The 23942-nt window shown below is 42.5% G+C and overlaps 1 protein-coding gene across 2 annotated transcripts; it reads right to left on the bottom strand.

Annotated features, from left to right (window-relative positions):
- Window positions 1-1574: 1574 nt before the first annotated feature.
- Window positions 1575-21139, bottom strand: ZNF131 (zinc finger protein 131). Of its 2 annotated transcripts, none has more exons than XM_032206572.1 (7): window positions 21118-21139; window positions 17637-17775; window positions 16101-16202; window positions 15347-15491; window positions 10538-11226; window positions 6194-6324; window positions 1575-3759 (listed from the first exon to the last, which is right to left on the bottom strand). In XM_032206572.1, the coding sequence occupies exons 2-7, from the start codon at window positions 17758-17760 to the stop codon at window positions 3109-3111; spliced, it is 1842 nt and encodes a 613-aa protein (XP_032062463.1). In that variant the 5' UTR covers window positions 17761-17775; window positions 21118-21139; the 3' UTR covers window positions 1575-3108. The 2 variants fall into 2 exon arrangements, with proteins under 2 accessions (XP_032062463.1, XP_032062464.1); XM_032206573.1 differs by lacking the exon at window positions 21118-21139 and adding an exon at window positions 19049-19094.
- Between the last annotated feature and the right edge of the window lie 2803 nt (window positions 21140-23942).

Here is a 23942-nt window from a genome sequence, read left to right as displayed (position 1 = left end):
GCCACTAAACTGCGTTGGGTTGAGCTGGTGAATCGGAAAAAAAAGGCTCCGTCTTCTGTTAGAGCAGCCTGAAGCGGCGACCACTTGAGAAAATAACTGCTACAAGAGAAATGGTACCTCCAAGGTACAAAATATTTGCACTTCCTTTAACAGGTTACTTTCATTTTTAAAACTATTCAGCAAAGCACTAGTTTAAGGACAAACTTGTTAGAAACAACAACAACAAATTAACTCCATGTTGCAGGCAACTATTTATCACCCAGTTACAGCTGCGCTTCTCCTGGAGCACAGTATTAGTGATGAGCTTTCTTCAGCTCAAGAAAAGTGGTTTTCCTAAACAACTAATCCTTTCTTCCAGATAATAATTCAGCAGCTCTCAAACTATCAATCAGCCCCCTTTTCCTCTCCCCACCCTCATTTCAGAAACAGTTTTTGGCTTTTCATGAATATTACATATAAATCTGGAAGATTACCTCTAACCTGAGTCTGCATTTAAAGTTCACATTGTCTGTCCAAACACACCACACATGTTCCTGTTCATTCCCTTTTCCATTTCTCACTGCCTAGACCCCCCCATTGCTTTATCCCATTAATTTAATTCTACAGAAATTCAGCTGTTCGCTCTGCAAGCCAAGACATGCTGCAGACTGCAGGCAGCAAGTTCCACAGTTCCGTAGATAGACTGTAGCAAAGCGGCCATTACAGAGAGCAGCCAGAACTTCTCGCTCCCCAGATCTTCCCTCTAACCACTATAGGTCTACAAGGGGAAATGCTTTCCAATGGAGTTACTGAAAAAAACCTTTCACCCTGTTCCTGAGGCTGTCCCCAGCCTCAAATCCAAGCCCTTGACGCAGCATGGCCTCAGCTCACACCCCCAGGCATTGCAAGGCAACCTCTGCCTTGCCAAACACCTGTGAGAGGAACTCCATAGCTACAAATACCAGTTAGGATCTATGACTGGTTTTGTCCTGCATAGAGAAAGCGTAAAACAGCATCCCTCTTCCCTCCTCCACTGAAGGTGGACCTGCAGGATTGCTCCTGCCCCTGCCACGCTCCCACCTGGGCTCAGCAGCACTCTGGATGAAGGCAGCACTGGGCACAACTGAGCATGCTTGCTCTACTAACTCACAAGCCATTGTTGAAAATGGGAGATAAAACAAAACAAATCAAAAACCAACCGAACAAAAAACCAACCAAACAACCAAACAAAAGTGCTTGCTAAGCTACAGCCCTGTTGCCAGTACCACCTAATATCTGTAGTTTTGTTAAGACATGCAGACAGACAGTTCCTTTAATTCCACAGATACAGATATTGTGTCCATATGCACAACTTTACAGATACCTAAAACAAACAGATATGCAGCAAAGCAAGCAGGCCTGTCCCCTGCATGTTATCAAAAAGCCAAGTATAAATACAATAACCGATTTCCACTTGCATGATTAGCATTGTGCCACATTCTTCCCTTAGCACAGAAGATACTACTTGCAACTCAGGAAACAAAACACATCATTAAAAAAGAATGCAAGTTACATTAATCAAATTGTTTGAAATTTTAATTGAAATTTGTGTTTGTTTTGCAACAGTTTCTCAAGAAGTACGATGAAACACATTAATAATTTTGAATGAGACTGAAAAGCACAAGCTTGAGGAAATAATTCTGCCTTTGGAGACGACTGAATAGAAAACTTGGTTTTAACTAAGATCTACGGGATTACTAAGTGCATTAGGGAACTTCCTTGCAATAATTCCTCCATTCAGTTAAGGCTTTAAAAAGTTTTTCAGAAGTATGGAACAAGGCAAAAACTGGGAATCAGAAGTCCTTAGTATGGCTGAACACAGAGCCAGACCAATATTTCCTACACAAACTTAACTTCATAGTAATGAGCTACTAAACTTATTAAAATGGGATTGATTCTTATCACCGGGATCTGGCACTGTAATCGCCAGTCACTAAATTGTTTCTTGTTTACTGGATGAAGCAAATAATGCAACATTTCATGGTTGGTATTATTTTATTGTCTAATATTGATTAAAATGTTTACACTCCTACTTTTCAATCCACAGCTTAGCACTCATACCTATGGCTTTTACTTTTATTTTTAGCACAACATCTTTGTGTCAAGTGTCAGAATTCCATTTCAAAAAAATCCCCATAACCAGGAACCTGATACCATATAGACAAGTCTTCTCTATACTTTTTTAAACAAATTCATTTTCAAAAATGAAGATTTATAAAAGAAGAATCTGCTGGTAGCTTTCTTCCAGCTCATGTTTACCACAGATTCTATCGAGCTTTTCCATTTTAAGATGTTCATTTTAGAGCGTCTTATTGCCACTAAGTGGAATCTGTTTCCTCCCTCAGCACCCCCCCCCCAATTCTAAATTAAATGCAAAAAAATCAGTAGCTGACAATTTTAAGCAAAAATATAAAGCACTATAACATTACCTACATTGCCTTTTTACTGAACTAGGTTCTTGAACACTTTAGAAGCTTTGTGGAAATTTAACCAGTCACTGTTGAAAAGGCACAGGATTTTTGTGCTCTCAGACCTCCAGCAAAAACAGCTTTCCCCCATACTGAATGTTCAGAAGTTCCAGCTTGATGTAAAGCTTCTCACATTAAAGAAATGCAGGGACTGCTGTTGGATACAGTACTGCGTTTGGATGGCAGTCTGCCCAGAAAATTCACAGGTATCTGAGTGGTCATTTATACTAGAACCCACCAGATTTTACTAACTCTTCTGCCACAGACACCCTGCAAATCTGTAAAAAGAGTTTGCTTCTACTGAAGAGGAAAAGAGGTGAAGTTACTCTTACATATACCCAGGGATGGTATAACAGCAAGACAAGCTATTCATTATTAAAATCATCACAAAGCTGTCCATTTCTGCGGTAGTTCCTGTTCCGTGGTATTAGATGAATGACAGTTATTCTTCACATATGACAGAAGTGTAGTTGTATATGAAGAAAGCTAACTTTGGTCCACTTGTCCAGCTTGCCAAGGACAGCATATTGGAAAGATGACCACTGACAGTTCAAAAAACAATGTAAAAGTTAACAAAAATAATTTGGTATTTCACTCTTAAACCTGCACGCAGTTAATTGACCTAGTCATCCACCTTTTCAGTCTTCATGTCCACTAATTGTTGAGCTTTTAAGTCTTCAGCTTGTTCATGATCCCCCTTATCTGCATCATCTACGTGACTAGGTTCTTTTTCTTCTGCTTCTCCTTGATCAACACTTTCGTATTCTACTTGTTCAAGGTCTGTTCCATCTATAAGTTCTGCTTGTACTTCTTCCATCTGTATTTGATTTACATGCTCAACATGCAACTGCTCCACATGAACTTCAGCACCATGGTCAGTCTGAATGTGCTCAACCTCCAAGTAACTAATTTGCACCTGTTCTTGTAGTTCATCCAACTGTGCGCCTTTCACTTGATTGTCCTGTATGAGATCCTGGTGCATCTGTTCCACAGTCACCTGTGCAGGATCCACTTGGACCTGAATTACTGGTAGGACATGGACTTGTTCCACTTGTTCTATTATAGTCATTGATGTCACCGGTTCAGCTTCCACTGGAAGAACCTCTTCTGTCATTAGTTCTGAAATATTGTGCATCTCTTTGAGATGCCTTCTCAGCTCACCGCCTTGCATGAACCACAAATCACACAGGGTACAGTGGTTGGGTTTTTCACCAGTGTGTATCACCAAGTGATCTTTAAATTGATCCCAGCTGTTAAACACGCTGTTACAAACCTGAAACAAAAGACAGAGCATGTTAAACAGTGCCAACAGAAATATGACAAAGCATGCTGCCTATTCCAGTCCATGGCTTCAAACAGCATAGCTTCTTGCTACGTAGATTTAAAACACACACACACATATACGTTAGAGGTAAAAGCTGAGAAGTCAGTTCCAGATGAACAGAGCACCTATTATTACTTGAGAAAGCGTGACAGTTTGAGTTGTGCATATACAGGATAGCTACTGAATTTATGAGCCAGTACAACATTTGAAAGATTTCTTATTTCAAACTTACGTGAAATTCACATACAGAAGCAGGCACCAGTAGTTCTGTGTCTGTTGCTAGAATTTGGGGTGGAAAGCTATTTGTGTAATAGTACAGCACGATGAAAGTGTAATACAAACTGTTCTGTTACTGAAGTTCTATATGCAGCTCTACTAGCCTACTTTTCCTCATCACCTTTATTTTCTTCACAGAATTATGAGGTTTAACTGGCTAGACTAAACTCTGCCATTGTGCCTTTTCAAAATAAATAAATAAATAAATATCAGTGTATGAAAATGTCTTAGAGCTCCATCTCTGTTAGACTTGTCCAGCTAAAAGTACTGCGAAGACTGCAGACACAATATATTCACAGAACACTAGAACACACTTTATTCCCTTCAGCTGGTACTGAGGTGTGTAGCCCGAGAACAATACGCAAGGACACTGTAGAAATTGCCTGTAGAAATGTGCCTGTGGGGGAAAGTAGGACAGAGTCACACTTGGACTACAGAAACAGGGTCTGGAGTCTTTGGCCATGCAAGTGTTCACACTGGCATAAAGAAACAAAGAACATGTTTCAACACTCCTTCACTGCTGGCAAGTATTTTAGAAAGAAAACATTCCATCTCTTATTTTTTGGCGACAGCACAGAAGGATAATGGATTATCTGACACGGATTAACTCAAGGAACAGGTCTGTAAAATGGACCTGAAAAAACAGCTGTTGAAGTCTATTAAAAACAGGTTTGTGTTGTTACTACCAGGCTTTCTTCTCCCCAGGCTCATGCTTTAGTAAGAGAGAAAGTTGGACAGCACACATTCAAAATACTAACCTTATAAATAAGCGCTTAAACTTACTTTGTGATATATAAAGATAATAACTATTAGTAATGTCCAGGTACATAATTACTGATAGCCTAATTTAGTCCTCTAGACATACACTCAAAAGTAACAAAAATAGTCATCAAGCAAGTGCAATTTTTTTTTTCCTTTCTTCAGGGAGCCGAGATTTTATGCACTGAACACTATTCAAACTTAATTCTAAACAGGGAAGAATTCAAGAAAAACTTCTCCAGGAATTACTGTAATTGCTGTGGGCTGAACCCACATTCAGCTACTAATCCATATTCACAACATCTGTGAGAGGACATGGTATCAATTAATAAACAGAAAGCTACAACACAGTGAAATTGGTCAAAATTGGTTAAACCAAAGGGTCACAACAAAACAGTATGTTCAGCCTGAGGCTACTAGGTACGACTGCATTACCCAGTAACTCTCATGATCAAAGCTGTCTTATCTTTAATTTATAGGTACACTCACAAGAGTTAATTTCAGACTAGGATAAAAGCTGAATAATACAATGGCAACAGTCAAACTTCCAATTCAATGATGTGACACACAGAATTCATCCATTCATCTCCTGCAGCATTCGCTGCTTTCTATGAATGAGATCTATCTCTTTCGGAAGAAATAAAGCCCACGTCCAGAAGTTTTCTTTACTATACAACCCAAATAAACTTAAAACCAGAGTAAATTAAATAGGGTGAGAGTCTTAAGGGTAGTGGGTGTGGTAGGGTGAAGAAATGTGTTCTTAATTGAGACTGGAGCAGCAAAACAGCAAAAAATCTGCTACAGCCAACCTCAGTTTTCATGTTTCTAGCCTTTAAAAGCTGACTTTTAAGAGTCATGTAAAATTCTGAAAACCTTTTTGAATCCCAGTTATATATATTATCTATTTACAGCATTTATATTTGCTTAAAAGACATTACAGATTGTCATCATAATATGGAATGACTTTACAGACAAAGTCAACATACTGGGTACCAAACAGCAGAATAATAAAATAGGAAAAAAAATAGTACTTTGTATTTTGGACTTTAGTGAAGCATGTTCACAAGCAGGATAGGCCTATGTCAGTGCATCAAGAACCTTGAAAAGGAAGCAGAAAGATTAACAAAGTATTATGAAAATCCATACCAGTAATTCCACATTTTAAATGGAACTACTGAAATATAAAAATTTAACTGAGTGCTGTGGCTGAATGCGATCCTCATATTTGTTTACGTGGTTCTTGGAGGCGTGAGCCCACTCTTGCTGCCTTTCCTGCTTAGTACTCCCACACTCCCTCAGCATGGGAAGGAGGCACCTGGCCTCCAACTCTCCGACTTCCATTACCCACCTGACATTCATACAGCTTCTTTCTTCCCTTTTTAGCTCCAGCTCCAGACTGACAGGCCGCCAAGTGACATTTGAGCGTGCTGTTCCTAGCAAAACGTTCGTGGCAGTTTGGACATTCGAAGGGTTTTTCACCTATTAAGACAGACAGGGATTTATAACAGCATAAAATCAAACAGTTTTCTGTCAGCTCTCCCTTCTTCCCCTCTTGCTGATAGACATGCTGTAAAGGCTTGGCCAACTGGATTATTCTACAGAAAAAGAGAAAGACACTCTGTGTACACTTCATTTATATAAATAAAAGGGCAAAGTCTTAATGTGGAATCATAATTCTCATTTAGAAAGAGACAATCTGACATAACTGCTGGTGCTAATTAAAGTCTGTTTAGGTTTTTATGGAAGTTAGATCACTAGCCTGTCAAAATATCTTAATGAAATAGCAGCTATTCCTGTCTTTTCACCTGATAATATTCAAAGACTCAACATTAGAAATTATACGAAGTCACACAATAAAGAAAGTATTTAAAAAAATACAATGTTTTATTTTCAAGAACAGTAACAGCTTATGCTGAAGAGCTAAAACTAAGCTCCAGAAACAAGGTGGCACAGATTAACTATGAAGTAACAGTGTATCGGCATTTAACAAAAAGCAGAAACCAAATCAAACCAAAAATGAAAAAGAGTGAAGCAAAGAGGGACATGGCATAGATGGGCACAAGCAAGACAAAAATTCCGTTCTGTTCGGTCACTTCATTTCAAACCTGGTACCAAAAAGAGGAGCGTTTTCCACTGGGAAGCCAGCTAAGGACAGCAAGCAGGGGAGGATGAAAACAGGCTCTGTTTTCTCCTTTTATCCAGAGTAGTATATTGCTATTACTGACATCAAGCAGAACAAAGAAAAAGTGGTGTCTGTTTACTAATTTCATTATGCATAAACACAATGAAATTCAAGGAAATGAAAATACAAAAAAAAAACCTCAGAACAGCATGTTTCTTCTGACTGCCTGATAATTAATCTGTGAAGGTACTGGCAACAACCTAACTATTGAAACAAACTGCTTAATAAACACCAAAAGAGGCTGAGACGTTTCAGTGAATAATGTAAGAGTTTTTTCTATCTGGATTAAGATTTAAAGCCTACATTTTCATGAAGACAGTAGTTACTGACTGGGATGGAAAGTCAATAAACCCACGTTTTCAGAAATAAAGATATTCAGAAGCGCCTAACTCGGTTTTCAACAGAAATCCACAAGTAGCCTATAATTCTTGCTTCCACACTCAAAGTCTACAGAAAAAAAAATTAAATGTGTGAATATTCCCCTTAATGATTACCAAAGGCTATGATTTTGGAGACTGTTGTATGGCAAAGAAGATAAAGGAGCACAGAACTCACAGCACAAAACTTCACCAGCCCTGCCATATGGCCACATTTAAATAGTTACTTGGTGTCAGCCACCCCCCAGTCAAGGACAGATTTATTCTTCGCTTACTCAAATTCTTCAGTAATCTTCCACACATAGTGACAAAAGCATCTGACAGTGACAATTCAATGACAGTGGTGGCAATACCCAAGAGCCAAAAGAAGTGTGACTCTGTGCACTGCACAAATCAGCACAGTGACCCAGGCTGCACAGCTCGGGGGCGATGGAAAGAAAGCACAAGCACCATCCTGCCAGCCCAGCTACCCCCAGAGACACACTGGCAGTGCTGCAGGAGCAGAGCTCCTCTATGAGAGACGACAGCCTGCTGCCATCCAGCTGTGAGCTTAGCCCCATCTAACTGTGATTTTATGGATTTTATGAAGAGTTTTTTTTTTTTTTTTCTCCTCTGGATCTGATGATCGTCTTTTTTCAGTGTATGAGAAAGAATGAAATTTCCCTTGCCAATCTTAAGTAACTCAGGACAGGAACTGTCGGGAAGGAGACGGCCCAAAATAAATGTTTTTAACCCAAGGCCCCAAATAAACATTTTTAACCCAAAGGAATTTCTAACAACTAACACTGTGATTTCTATTTGCCTAATATATAAGAAATCCCATCCCTGTATATAAGAAATACACACACATAATACATATATATCTGTGAGAAATTCATCCCTGCACATAAAGCTACCACATCATTATTAAAATATGTTTAGAGAGAAACAGTAGTTCCCCCCCACCCACAAGTGCACCAAAAACAGATATTTATCAAATGAACTCCACAATTATATATTCGAGGTATGCAAACGGAGTCCATTTGTTAACTTCTATGGAAGATGTTATTTGCAGTTTAAAGTGAGCTTCCTGTAAAGCATATTTTAAATTTACCACAGAATGGCAAAGACCATGGTTAATTTTTTCTTAAGAAGTCTGTATAATCTGTATACAAATTATGTTAATTACAGGATTTCCAGACATGTCAGACATCATGGCTGCTTGGAGCACAAAACTCCTTAATTTCCATCTTCACTCATGTGAGCACATGCAGCCTCCATAAAAAGCCTATCTTTGAGAAATATTTAGCAGTCAAAATTCCCAGGGAAATTGTGGGAAATCAAAGCTGTTCAGCATCTCTTTCTGGTAGGGGATATAAACTTTGCAAAAACAAAACAAAACAAAAAAACAAGGTTAGACAAGAATATCGAGAGCAGTAGCTTCCTTTTAAGATTGACTTCGGTATGAGGAAATGGCTCTACATGTGCAAGACTAGAGTTACATGTATTAAATTCAGTGGGCATACATTAATTACAGTCTTGCAGAATTTGTCCTGTGAGTTACTTCCAACTGGCAATTGAAATCTCATTATCATGCAAGAAAAAAAAAAAAAAAAAGAATCGTTACATCACATCAAAAAATCTCCCTTTTTATAAATTCTAGAGATGACTTTGTTAATATTTTCAGAGATACATGACATGAATTTCTTTTGCACTTGCTACTTTAATGTTATTGCTGGTGTTGTAGCAGCAGGACAAGATAGTTTGTAGTACATTTTCTCCATGGGCTCGTTATTTTATTTTAGTATTCATCTAATGTTTAGAATTAAGAATTTAGAAAGTCTTTGGCTCAGTGGGAGTTTTTCCACTGACCTTAGGAAAGCACAGTTATATGGTAGTATCAGGTTTGATTTTAAGCTTCAGACTTTCAAAATGGGAAACCAAAAGTAATTAAATTCCACGAGTACTGCTTGTATCAATACGTATTGATACGGTCCTCTGGGTCTCCTGTGATATGCTGTTACTTTGTGTCCCAAATTCTGTCACAACAGCAATTCCCACATGAAGACAGCAGAGTAAACAAAATAATCTACCAAAAACCTCTCTGAAAATACTTTCCTGATGTAGTTTGTAGCTGTCTTAGCTATGCCAAAGCAAACACTCCCTACTTTATAGGGAATAAGGATTTGATAAAGACTTTTTACAAATGCAACTCTGAAGGGGCTATTTGGAGTAGGCTGGGTACAGTGTCATTCATGCATCAATACACACCTGCCCCTGGTACAGAGGGGTTCCAATTAAAAGGCTTTAACAAGATAAAAAGATAGGGGCTGCTCCTCTGCATTAAATCTTACTGATGCCTCATGACTGACATATTAAACAAAACCACCTGGATATCAGACCGTATTTTATATGGTCCTTACATATAAATACTTTGTAGGTATGATAATTAATATAATTATTTATATATACGTTATATATAAAGTCATCTACAAAATGCTCAGTATCTGTACAGATAGTACAGACTTCTCACACTATAAAGGAAGACCGAAGGAGGCACAAGCAATTTTGTGCTCAAAAGATGCTATCCAGATGTCAAAAAGGCAGATTTTACAGTAATGGAAGTCTACTATAGCCAGTAGAAACGTTTTGCTATGTTACTTAACATGCAAACAAAACTGAATCACAGATGTCAAGACCAAGGATGAAACTGTCATAAGAGGCTATTTCACACTGACAAGCTCACAGTTCAGATCTTATTACAACAGAAAATTTTAACCAGGAGAATTGTGAAAATAAAAGTAGCTACGCAGTTTGGTACATTTGAAGTAAGCATGCCTTATGAAATAATTCTTAGAACAATGTTTAATACACTCAAGAGAAGCTTCATTACGGTTTTCCAGTTCTGGGAGCATATTTTTAACCACTTAAAAAAAACCAAACAACTCAATACTTCACAGTTTATACCAATAGGAAAAAACATCAGTATAGAATCATCAATGCAATTCTATGATTCTTTGATTTTAGTTGTAACTAGAAGCTAAGTATTTCTAGCACTTGTGTGTTCTCTTCAGCGTAAGCTCTACTTCCTACAAACAAGCAAAACCCCAAAATGGCCAAAGCCACAAGTACGTGACTACAGCAGCACTCTTACCTGTGTGCTTCCGGAGGTGCTCTTTAAAATGTCCAAAGTGGTCAAATTGTTTATCACAGTACTGGCATATATGTATTTTTTTGCCAGGTCTTTGCTTCTTGCTGGCACCACCTTCATCGAGGTGGTAACAGGTGACATGCTGTTTCAAAGCACTCTCTCGTAGGTACCTTTTATTGCATATGTCACACTTGTAACTCTCAGTAGAGTGTGTTTTCATGTGTTCCTTAAAATGGTAAAACAATTTAAACGAACGGTTACATTTCTCACAGTGGAATAAATTGTTCACGTGTGACAGCTGAAGTTCCACAATTTCAATACCTTCTACCTGTTTGCATGAGGGATCAGTTGCACTGTCATCTTCTTCTTTGATCTGGCATTTTTGCTCTCCCTGACGATACTTGCTGGTGATATCTGCCAAAAGAGCCAAAGCAGATTCATCTGTTGTACCCGTTGTCTGTATGTACTTTATGGATTGCTCTGCAGAAGCTACTTCTTCAAGCGTCTCGACGCTATCATCTTCCATTTCAATTGTCCCTTCAGTAATCTCAACCTCAATTTCAACTGGATCTGATTCTGCAGATGGCAGTGTTTCTGTGATAACGTTTGAAGTTTCAGCTATCTTCCACTTTTTTGGTTTATTTTTAGCTTGGGTTTGATTTGATTCTAAGGGTGATGAATTTTCTTTGTTCCTGTAAAGCATTTGCATAAACAAGGTTAAGATCCACAAACACGTAACAAATCCTGCCTGATACTGAGCTTCTGCATTAAACATGTTCTAGCTGTTTTTAAGAAACTCGATGCACATGACCTGCGTGCATTTTAGAAGATAATTTGTCCTTACTCTATACTCATTAGTCCTGTAAAACAGCAAGTTTGGAGCTATGGAGACTTTCACATTGGGCAACTAAAATGTTTTAAGTAGCTCTGCTTTGAGCAATACACAATGCATCGATAAAACGACCAGTTAGCCTAATGGCACAGGTTTATCTGAGCAACTTTGGAAATTCTGCACTTGAGAACTTTCACAAAGGGAGAGTTCTTCTGCCTGCCTACTCAGAAATAATATTCAAGTCCTTCCTATGCTATTCACTGCTTAAGCTCTGGTGACTGACTTAGGTTCCTAGAAACCACTGTAGGTGTGACCTTACGCAATGATTATCATAACAGCTAGTACTTCAGAAAAGCACACAGGCTAAAAAAAAAAACACAAAAAACAACAACAATTACAACAAATACTCACTTGGATGTGGAAAGAGTACTCTAATTTAATTTTCTGGTCTTACACAACCCCCCCCTTCCCAGCTCAGTTCCTCTTACCCCTGCACCATACACACACAACCTCCTTCCTCTGAGATGTCAGGGATAGCATCCCATTGTGATCTATGGAGTAATAATTCGTGTCAAGAAGACGGTTGATATTAATAAAGAAGGGGGAGATGTGGGAGTGTGGCCACGGGGGTTGGCAAGCCCCATGGTTGGTGATAACATCAGAGTCAACAATGAGGCCATCAGGAATGTAAAAAAGTTTAGAGGGCACAAAGAAGGGTGATTCAGGAGCCATGCCGTCTGGGGTTGCTTGTTCTGCAGCCCTTAAGGCATGGAAGTTGCTGGGGGTTTGCTGTTGCTGTTATATGCAAAGTTGTTTGACCAATGGAAAGTTGTTGGAAAAGGACTGCTGTGGTGAGAAGGGTGTAAGAGAGGAGCCTGTCCTTGAGATGAAAAGACAACACGATGTAATGAAGTTATGTCATCAATAAAGGAGTAGAGAAAAGGAATGAAAAGGAACAAGCTAGCAGAACAGGGACCAGGACAGGAACAGGCACATTGATTGCCTCATGAAGATAGGTTCGGCCAGACTCAGCAAACCGCTCAGAGAAGCTCGTACAGAAAGTTGCTGGAAATGGGCGCACCGGAGCTGGGATGAAGCTCGAGCTGAGAGAAGTGGACCCATGCACACAGCTGCCCTCTGGTAAGCAGCTGCACATTATGGGGAATCATGCGTCCCTAGGAACAAAGACTGTCCTGGTAACCTTACAGCTTATTCCCTTTATTAACAATCAGACAGTTTATGATCCTGAAACATGGGACCAAACTGAGGTCCAGGTGTGGGACTCTGCTACTAAAGGTTGGATTGCTCAGCACCTGGGAGCAGTCTCTGGGGCCTTACAGAGCCCTGTGGGTTGCCAGGCAGTGAGGGAGCTGTGGGCTCAGCCACCGATCCTGCTGCTGCACCAGCAGCCCCTCTGCTGCTACAGCCATCGAAGACCTTTGCTGCTCCGCCCCCTGGTGACCTGGACGTGCCTTTTGACCCAGGCCCATTGGCCTTGAAAAGGAGATGGAAATGTTTTCCTTCGATCCGGGAAGAACAGGATACGTAAGGCCTGAAGGCCGAGTTGCTTAACAACTTAAAGCAAGACATATTGTTCCCACGACTAGCCCTGGAATTCTGTGGTGCTTGTAATCAAGAAAAGGAACGCAAAATGGGGACTGTTATAAGTCATGGAAGATATGGGAGCACTTCAACCAGCATTACCAACTCCAACTATGCTCCCCCAGACGTGGACATTAATAGTGATAGACTTAAAGGATTGTTTGTTCTGATTGTACATATGTAGAGGCATACACATGTATAGGTGTACTGAGGTTTAGTATGCAAAAGCAATGTTTTGTGTATTTAGAAAGTTTGATGCTTGTGTATGTGTGTTGGTAGAGCACAGACTCCCTGCACACCCAGCGCCGTTTACCTGCCTTTTATAAATATTACTAAATTCAGATTGAGTTGAGACTTCATATATAACTTGGATTTTTTAGTAATAGGTGAGGTGAGGTTTCCTTCAGTATCTGCATGTCATATGTCAGAAATATGCACCTAATGACTATGCAGGACAGAGCTTAGCAAATTACACCTTACAATATTCAGATACAGGAAGACAAAACATCTAAACTTATAGCTTCATTTACTCTAGATTTCTGAAATGTAAAAGTTGGTAAGTTACTTTGCACGTTACTGCAAAGAGCTCCAGGATCACGTAGCAAAAGAATAATATGCTCAGCAGACTATCATCCTTGAGCAGCTGGCGTGAAAGTCTGAACTTTAATACACACTTACAGCACTTTAAACACAAATGCACTTTAATGAATAACAGCTGGTTGTTTTCTTTCTAGTCTAGGTTATGTGATGTTCATCTCTTTGATATTAATAAATATCGATCGGGCAAGGGGCTTGCTCAATTACCATTTATTTCTACTTTGGCTGAAGTTTCTGAAGCTTAACCTGAAAGCTTAAGTTAGAGCTCAAACTGTGACACTGTATTATAATTCCTCCCACTCCTACCATTGAGGAGAAGAGACTGATAGTGGTACTTAAGCTTGTTTGTTTTTGTCAAGAAAACAAAAAAAAAGGCAATGAAAACAAACAAAAAATCAATAATAAAAACAGCCTTTCAATATATTAACAATGGAAATAACTAAGAATAGACTAGCTTGCATATGTTAAACTTTTTTTTCTTTGTATCATAAGAATTAGAGTTTACTGGCGTTGGATAACCAAAAAACTGCACAACATAATGCAACACTGGGAAATGCTTGCATGCTGGACAGTTTACTTTGATGGGCTGATCCAAATCCTGGTTCAACAGTTCCACTGGTGTACACTGACTGAAACAGATACCATTTAGAACAAACTTCTTCAATTTCAAGTTTCTTTTCAATTTTGTCAGGCAGACATAAAGGTCTGCTTTTTTTTCCTGAACAGAAGAAAAGTTATCCTGATGGTATTATGCTAACCTCAAAAATGTCAAATCAAAAGTGTTGGTGGGGTTGAAGAGCAGGACCAGAAATGCAACCTCTTATCTCTTCTTTTAAAAAATTGTGTTTTTTTGCTCTGCTGCCAATCCCCAGACTAAGCGCTGGGTAAGTTCTTTTGAAAAAATCAATGTTGATATTGGAAACCAAGTTTCTAGTGTACCATGGAGTTTTTTGTGTCCCCCCCTCGGCTTCTAGGGGAATGCTAACTGGCTTCTAGGGGAACTCTGGGCTGAGGCATTCCCCTTGGCCAACACTGTTTATGGGAAGATAAAGAGGAACCTTATCCCTGATGCAAGGACCTTTCAGTCAGTTTAGAAGAGAAAGCCATGATAACCATGAGACCCCTCCCCCTGCTTCATGCTGAAACAGCTGAGCATCCGGAAGGAATGATAACATGACAGCACTTTGTGAAAGGGAATGACAGGGAAGAAAACAGCAGGGTGGGAACATCACCTGCTTTTCTCAGGTTGTAGTTTTGCAATGAAGCACAGTTATCAGACTGGGTAAGATGTGCCACAGCAACATTCAATTAAGTATTTATCCAGCATAAAACTGATTACACCAACCATATTTACTCAAGAATTTTGATAGGTTAGTTTTGCATCAGGGAGCTTTAAGATCACTACCCATTCTCTCAGAAACAGCAGGAAGCTGAGTGAAATCAAAATACTAACACAAACTTATAGCATGATCTAATTACCTAAATCACTGCATACGTGCCTCTCAATCAGATGGGGTCAAATAGCCCAAAGACCTGGTACTAGTTCCACGATGACACAGCCATACAATGCTATTGAGCTCCAGCCCAAAGAACGAGACATTCCTTTTGCAGCCTTTGTTACTCTGACCCCTATCGTGTAATTGAAAAGTAAATGGCCCCAAACAAGTTTTCGAAGTTCCAGGATAAGAGCAGCACTGCAGAATACCAGCAGACAGCTCTAGTAAAATGATTCTTAAGACTACATTTCAGTGTTGGGAAGAAAAAGAGGCTTATGTGTTTACCTGACTTCAAGTGCTTTGATTGCTTCTAGCATCTGTAGATACTCAGCTGCTTTCCAAACATCATTTGCTTCTTCTTCACCTTGCACCATTAGTTTTGCTGTATAGGTGAATTCTATTAGGTGACGAAATGCCATGTTACTTACACCTGTTTGGAAGCAAGAAAAGCAAGTTAACAATGCCTCAGTGCCTCAATCTGATGAATCTTGCACACTTGGCCTGCTCACCATTTTGCTCATGATACTTTAGCTGCCAGTTTCATGAAGACAACACCCTTGAAAAGCTCATGTCGGAATAACAAGTCTGCTATAGAAACATGGAAACAACTATGGAATCATGCCATAACAAAGGTAAAAGTAAAGGAAAGATAAGAGGGGCAAAAAGCTGTTTGTGTGGAATAGTAAAAAGTACATAAAGTACAATATTTAAAGTACAATTTATATATTTATTTAGCATTTAAAGTACAATAAAAAGTACATATTTAAAGCATATTTAGAGCATCTCTCTTTCTCAAAAGACCTCTGACCAGCAGATGATTGTTCCAGGAAATCGCTCCTGGCCTACAGGCAAGTATTACTCTGTGTCTATCTGTTCTTGCATCCCAGCTAAGGTAGGAGTGTGATGGTTGGACCAGGTGATCTTGGAGGTCTTTTCCAACCTTAATGATTCTACGATTCAGCCTGCACCAAGGACACCACATCCATTTCCAGTTCCAGCACACAGCTCTGAAAGTTTTTATCTGCATGAACCAGATTACCTTCAATCTCCACCAAGGGCTCCTGAGTGAAATCTTGGAAGAATTTGTAGAAGAACTGGCTACAGGCAGCAAGAACAGCCTTATGAGCTTTGAAATGGTGACCTGTGAAAACAGATAAGAAATTTTAGTTTAGGATGACACCTTCCTTACTTATTGCAGAATGAGAGCAGATGCACAAGAGAGAACAGCGGTAAAACCTAGTCTACAAGTCTACTCTAGCAGAATACAGTCACTTAACGTGTCTCCATGTAACATGAGATGCTGCTGCAGCTAGCCTTCCACATCTCATGCGACCCTTGCTGAAGGCAAACCAAAGTCAGAGAACTTGCTCACTTCAGCTTGTTTCTCTTTTCAGATACTTAATTTATGGCAAGTCCTTGTGCAAACTTTTTTCGTGAATGTCTTAGGTGCAGCTCTCAGATTTCATCCAAATTCTCTGTGCTTTTTGGCATTCCTACGTACGGATCTATTTTGTCACCATTTCAGCTAGCTTAAACACCCCTGCAGAACAGAAGCAGTTCTGATCTGATCGTTCTCTTTTCCAGACTCTGTAGTCCCCATCACTGTGTTGTCTTCTCCTTGGTGCAGGCATATACACATTTATAAGGCCCCATGAGATCAGGATAAGAGAAGCAATGTAGATTAGAACTATGCAGCTGCACCAAAAAGCTTTGAGCCCAACAAAAACACTTGGTAATACAAATAGATATGGTAATACTAGAGCAGGAGCAAACATTCAGGCTAAGCTTTGTGCAAGAAGTGCCAGTGAAATAACAGTGATTCCATAATAGTAATCTCTTCTCCATTCCTTTTTTCTAATCCAGGCTCTACACAATCCCTTTTCTTCGAGCGAGTTCTGGCTATCTTTTTAAGGGTCAAGCAGCACTCCTTTAGTTGAGTCCATTCTACTGGACACTGCCTATCTTCTCCAAAGTGCTCATCCATTCTAAGACATGTTTCAGGTTAGAAGCAATCTTGTATCTACCAGACACCATCTTTTATAAGCACTTATATCTCCAGCTTCCTTTTAGACTAATATTTACAACTCTAAAACACAGGAACAGAAAAGCGAATTATTCTTCCCTATTTTAAGAATACATTAAAAATAATATGCAGATACTAGAGAAGCAAGGTGGCAATCTTATTTCAAGCTTTTTTTTAAAACCATATTTGTACAAGTTCTCTGCAGTCAGATTTAGTCAAAACAGTCTGATTTAGTCAAAAAAGCATCTTTAAAATGTTTTGGAAATATTTTGGGTGACATTAAATATAGTACAGCAGTTGCAGAGTAGGATAATATCTGAAAATATTTAGCCACTTGTTTGGAAAAACAGAAGCATGATTACTAATCACTGCTGGAGATGCCGTTCACCCCAAGACTTTAAAAGAAAGTCTGCGTGCAACTCACAGACCAGTACTGAACCGAGAATTTGTAAACAGGCCCCTTTGACAGCTGAGCCAAGACCAACCCAAGAGCTTCCCAGCACAGCTTTCATAATTTTTTGTATACTAGCTGGTCCACAGGCCTATACATACCATCCACAATCAGAGTGATGTCTGTGAACTGGTCCTGCTCACGTTGTTCGTTCAGTCTGTCCAAAATAACTTTATAGTGCTCTGGGAATTCCTGGATACATTCCATCGTTTCTTCGGCTTCCATGGCAGAAGGACTAGTCTGCAAGAGACGTGTAGCAGAATAATAACACTGCACCGCTCAGTAAATGCTATGCACAGTCAGGTTAGTACACAAATGTGAACTAATTGGCACATTTCAGGGACTACAAAGCCACCAGAAACACCAAACTGGTAACATGTTTGCCTGATTTTAGCTAAAAGGTAGAAAACAATAGGGTTAATGAAGTAGAGTATGGCCTTATTTATATTTAACAAAGTACAACTGAACTGTGTATCTCTTTATTCTATATATTTAACAAGGACCCACCTCCCTCAAAGCAAATAATGCAGGGATATAACATCTGTACGGCTAACTATTTAACAGCATCTCCTCGGCATAACACCAGAATCTTTACACAGCCACTTCCTGCAGCTCTACCGATCCACTTGGTGGAAGAACCGTTCTCAAAAAATCCTTATTTAAGTAAGTCACAGTTGGTATCTACTGAACACAAGATGTTTACTTCCTTTAAGAAAGGATGCAGTAAGGCAGCGCTTTACAGCTTCTGCGTACACAGAGCTGCCTTGTATTTAAAGTGTTGCCACACCCAAGAACAAGAAGCTTCTTATTCACCCAGCCTACTTACACTTCTCCCCCTGCATGGTGAAATATCCGCTGCCAGCCCTTCCAATGAGACACGTGGGCTTGTAATACAATGGCCCTTCCTCCCTTACTGATACAATAAATGTAGCCGTGAGTGGGAGTTGAGGAGGTTATCAGACCTGAAGAGGTTAAGCAAAACACTGTGCCTGTGGAGACGAGGCAGCAGATGCTAGTCTGCTTCTTATGCAAAAGAACCGCTGGAGAGAGTCCAAGCGCTTCAATGAAAGCATATCACAAATTATCTCTAGGCAAAACGACTTCAGGTCTGTGCAGCAGCCCTCCTCTTCAACTCCCACGTTCACATGGCTCTCATGCTGAGAATGCCTCAGAAAAAAGTAAAGACATTTCAAAGCAACGTTAGCACAGAAAGTTCAATTTCACAGTCTAACTCACTTTGAAATACACGTGGTATCTGAGAGAAGACAGTGATTAGACTTGAATGAGCTTCAAAGGAATTTGGGAAATACCTTTCACTGTATTGTTATGCTTAGCAGGGTCAGAAGGAAGAAAGTTAGAAGAGCAGTTAGTATCTCTGAATACAGAGGTGGAAATTTTTGGTGTGACAAGGAAGCAGGTATCTTTAGAGTGCTGGAAGAAACTAAACAGGAGGTGCTCCCTGACTTCCAGTGCAGATTTGGTTGATTGGAATTTTAAAGTCCTGAGTGCAAACCTGTCCTTGTGTGCACCAGCTACCTCTGATCGGATGCCGACAGGCATGCGAACGCCACCGTGTGGCTCCCTAGGGTCGGCTTTCCTTCCAACAGTGCATTCTGGTAATACGGGGTTCAACAGGAGAGAGGAAAATAATTACCCAGTTATGATGAAAGCAGGCGTTATTTTATTATGACTAACATATCAAGCAAATAAATTTGTCACATTTGTATTTTAAGCAAAGGACACTCTTCCTTGCATCTCAGAAACCATACCAAAAAGATGATAGAAAGTGAAAGGGAAAGAGGGACAAAAGTGAATGCTTCTGGAGGTCTAGTTCTGCTTGCTAGCAGTGCTTTTTAAAGGGGACACTGAAACTCGTATCAGACTCTTGAAGGGAACAGAGAAGGTCAGCCTGCTGGGAAAGCGAAGTGGAAGGGAAGGATGCTGCTGCCTCCATCTCACTTCATCTGTAATGAGCCTGAGACGGATGACAAGCAGCTCCCACCTTTCCTGTCATCTGGTATTCAATGGGAATTGAATACCACATGGGAAGCTGACAGCCATTACGTCACTGTTGAATTCTTCTTGCTTGTTTTTGAGAAATCATTCAGTGATGGATGACTTGCAGTTAAAGACTTAATTCCTTAAAAGTTAAGGCAAACCAACTTTTGACCCTCAAATATCATGGCATCATACCCTCCTACCAAACCTAAGAGTTTGTTTTAAAAAATTGAGTGTTTCTCAGAACACTAAAACAAACAAACATTAAAAACATACGACTTACATAAATTTATTGTCCTGAACTACCACAGAGCTCCGCAATATATTGCAAAAAAAAGCCCAGTGTAACTCTGTGTGTTCAAAGCCCTGTATACGTTCACTGAGGTGACGAATACCATGGAGCAAGAGGTGGGAGGTACAGGAGGTACAGCTCCCTGAAAGGAAGGTGTGGGGAGCAGGGGGTCGGCCTCTTCTCACAGATAACTAGTGATAGGACCAGAGCCTCAAGCTGCACCAGGGCAGGTTCAGGTTGGAAATAGGAGACATTGCTGCACAGGAGCAGTCAGGCACTGGGACGGGCTGCCCAGGGAGGTGGTGGAGTCCCCGTCCCTGGGGGTGCTCAGGAGAGGCTGGACATGGTGCCTGGGGACGCGGCTCAGTGGGTGCTGTTGGTGGCAGGGGGTGGTTGCAGCAGGTGTCCTGTGAGGGCTTCCCAACCCTAAGGCCCCTACCCCCAGGCAAAGCAAGTCGGAGGAGGCAGGCAGCAGCGGCCCCACATGATGGTTATGCACCAGCTCACAGGTGGTGGAAACCCGTCTACTTCTGCTTCCTACACAATTTTTACGACAGTTTTTTTTCCTTTTTTTTCCTTTTTTTGTTGTTGTTGTAGGGCTCGGTACCGCGCTAACCCCGTTCCCCGCTCACGCCTCACACCCCCGTGCCAGGCGCAGCCCTCACACACCCGCCCCGCTTTTATCACTGCACTCCCGCTCCCCCCGTCCCCTTTTTCCCCCTTTTTTCCCCCATTTTGCCCCATTTTCCCCACAGGCCGCGGCCCGCCCGCCACACCCGCATCCCGTCCCGGGCGGCTCCCTCAGGCGCGGCCCCGCCCCCGCCCCCCTCACCCCCCTCAGGCACCGCCGCCATCGCGGCCCCTTCCCCGCCCCGACCGCCTCCCTCCCATTGGCGGGCGCCGCCGCCACTCAACGCAACCCCAGCCAATAGCAGCGCAGCGGCACGGCCCGCCCCCCGCCGAGGAGAGCCAATCAGCGCGCGCCGAGTCCCAGGAGCGGGAGAAGCCGGAAGGCCTACCCAGCGCCCGCCGCCCGCCGCGCCCGGCGGCCCCGCCACAGCCCCGGGCGGCCGCCCGCGGGCACGGGCACGGCGCGGGGCGGCCCCGGGAGGGGGAGCGGGGCCGGCGCGGGGCCGGGCGGCGCGGTGTGGGCGCCGCCGCCTGGTTACCCGTCGTTACGTCATCAAAGCGCGCATTAAATCGATCCCCTTTTAACGGCCGGCCGGCCGGGTCGCGGCCCGGCGGCGGCGGGGGCCCCGCGGGGTGGGGAGGCGGCGCGGGCCGGTACTCACCGCCTGCAGCGCTCAGCCCCGCCGCGCCCGCGCCGCCGCCGCCGCTTCCTGCTGCCCGGCACGCTGCTAAGCGGGGCGGGCGCCGGCCAATCGCGACTCGCATTCCCGGCCTGCACCGCGCGGCGGAAGTGACGCTGCCGTCACCTTTCACACAGCGGGGCGCGCGGCTGGGCGGCGGGAGGGGGAGGGAGGGGGGGGAAGGGAGGCTGGGCGGCGCGGTGCATGCTGGGAGATGTAGTCCCAGGGGAGGGGGGAGCCGCCATCACGCGCTGCCTGCAGGGCCGGCTCCCAGCCCAGCCCCTGCCGGCACCGCCGCTGCCCCGCGTCCACGAGCACCGCGCCCAGCCCCTCCTGAGCACCCCCAGGGACGGGGACCCCGCCACCTCCCTGGGCAGCCCATTTTGATGCCTGGCTGCTCCTTCTGAGAATAAACATCTCCTCATTTCCAACCTGAACCTCCCCGGTGCAGCTTGAGCCCCTTCCCTCCAGTCCTGTCACTCGTTATCTGTGAGCAGAGGCTGGCCCCCAGCTCCCCGCGCCTTCCCCTCAGGCCACTGCAGAGAGCAATGAGGTCTGCCCTGAGCCTCCTCTTCCCCAGACTGAACACCCCCAGCTCCCTCAGCTGCTCCTCATGAAGGGAAAGCGCAATTAAATGGGGTGAAGGGCAGCCACCCATCCCCCACAAGTGCCATCAGCCCCGCAATGAGCCCCCCACGCTGCCACCCCAGCAGAGGGGCTGCAGTGCTCTCCCCTGCCATAGAGCACCCTGGGGTGCCAGAGCACTGCCAACACGCTCCCTGCTACGCAGCACTTCATGTCACGGTGTGCGTGACCCTGTGCTGCCCACCATAGCATCCCACAAGCCAGGAACGGGGCCGTCTCACCTCCGTCCCCACTGGCATGAGTCTCACTGAGCCCACCACCATGCTGAGGGCAGGAGCAGCACACAGGTCTTCCTGTGTCATTTAAACTGAGCAGTGACATGGATGAAGGCAGCATGGAAAGCAGGTCCAAGCCATGCTTTCGCTGGTGCCAGCTCCAACACTGTAACACCACTGAGCACAAGGGAAGTGGCTGAGCAGCATCCCACACAGCCAGCAGAGCTGCTGCATGCCCTTGTTATCCCTACGTTCGTGCACAGGCTCTGGACTGCACCCTGGGAGGGAAGGCGAGGGAGTGTTGCTGGCAGCGAGCATCCCCTCTGCTGCCACAGCTGAATGTGGGCACCGTGAGGCCCCAAGTTCTCCTCTAGGACGTCATCACCAGCGGCATCTGAAGCCAGCCAGACTTTGTGTGCTGCCAGCAGGTGAAAATGTATTCCTCCACATAAAACAACACTCGCATTTAGGATGTCCAAACAGACACTTTGACATCCCTATGAAAGCCTTTATGTCAATCATAGCTGTAATGGCTGAATGTTCTTATGGGCTTGCCCACATTATTCCCGTGAATGAATTTGTTTTATGACCTTCTCCTGCACTTTTCCCTAGTGCCAAATCTATGCGATTTGCTTCACCATATTCATCCTCCACTAGAAGGGTAAATGCTTATGAAGTTAACACATCTGTTCAGCATAGAAATCCTACCACATCAAACAAAATGTAAGTAATAGCCATTCTGTCAAGTTCAAATTTAGTTTTATAGTCTCTCTCTCTCTCTCTCCTTTTATTTATTTATTTTTTTTTAAATATATAAACTCCTAGGTGCCTGTGCAGTGTTTTATAATGCAATCATACAGAACAAATTTGAGTTTTATCGATACTGGTAGTTTGTAATGCAATACAAATAACTTTGAAGTAAAATTTATGTTCCTTTTATTTCCTCATGCTATTGCCCAATGGATTTGCTAATATAATAATATATATTTTTTCTTGTGTTGTTAGGTCTGTTCGGACTATTGTTTTCAGTCTAGAAGAAATTTCATTTCTAGAAGAATGACACAGCCATTCTTTTCTGGTATATGGGAGTACATTAGGAAAGCTGATTCCTCATGCATTTACACCTTCACTTTGAACAACTTTAAAACTAATTTTGGTTGAAGTACTGTATCTTCAATAGTTTGAACTTAAAATATTGCTGAAATTACTACTATAGGACCAAACCACTACACAGTAATTAAAAATCATTTATTTTTTCAGTACCTTCTACCTGTCCAGACAAGGTTGATGCTTTTTTTTTTGCCTTTTTTTTTTTTTCCTGACCATTTGCTTTTTTTTTTTCCAAAGCATCTTCTGCAGTGTTTCTTTCCTACTTTTTTTCCTATGGCTTTACCCTTTTAATTGTTCTGTCAGATTACATGGAAGCTTTTGAATGAACAATTTATATGTATATATTTCTAATATCTTTTGAAATATGAAATTAGACTGACCAAGGTGTAACTTTCCCGATTCTCATTTTTCTCTCTTAGAGGTGTGTCTGGTGTTTGCCTAGCATACCTCTAGGATTTTGGAGAGCTATGTATGTTAATGTGTGCTCTTGCTGCCTTCTCTCTCCTGTCTGTGTGGGGACACCCTCTGTCAGGCTGGCTAAGCCCATCAGTATGCAGCTGCAGGGTTGTCTGGAGATGGTGACACCCGTCCTGGCACAGGGAAGTGTAACAGCACGGGGAGCACCACCTGTAAAATTCAGGCAGCAGCAAGCCCTACGTGGGACTTTGACTGGAACCACAGCTGGATGGCACAACCTGTGATCCCCTAGTGGCCAGGGATGTCTCCACCATCGTCTTCTTCCTCCCAGGACTGAGTGAGTGACACGTTCTTTTAGGTAATGCCCCGAGCCTAGGTTATGACTGTACCGTGAACCGAAAAGAAAGGATTTGACCCGGT

This window comes from Aythya fuligula, chromosome Z (assembly GCF_009819795.1).
Source record: "Aythya fuligula isolate bAytFul2 chromosome Z, bAytFul2.pri, whole genome shotgun sequence".
NCBI classification, from domain to species: domain Eukaryota; kingdom Metazoa; phylum Chordata; class Aves; order Anseriformes; family Anatidae; genus Aythya; species Aythya fuligula.
Note: the sequence above shows the minus strand (reverse complement) of the source record. Positions and strands in the feature narration are given on the sequence as shown.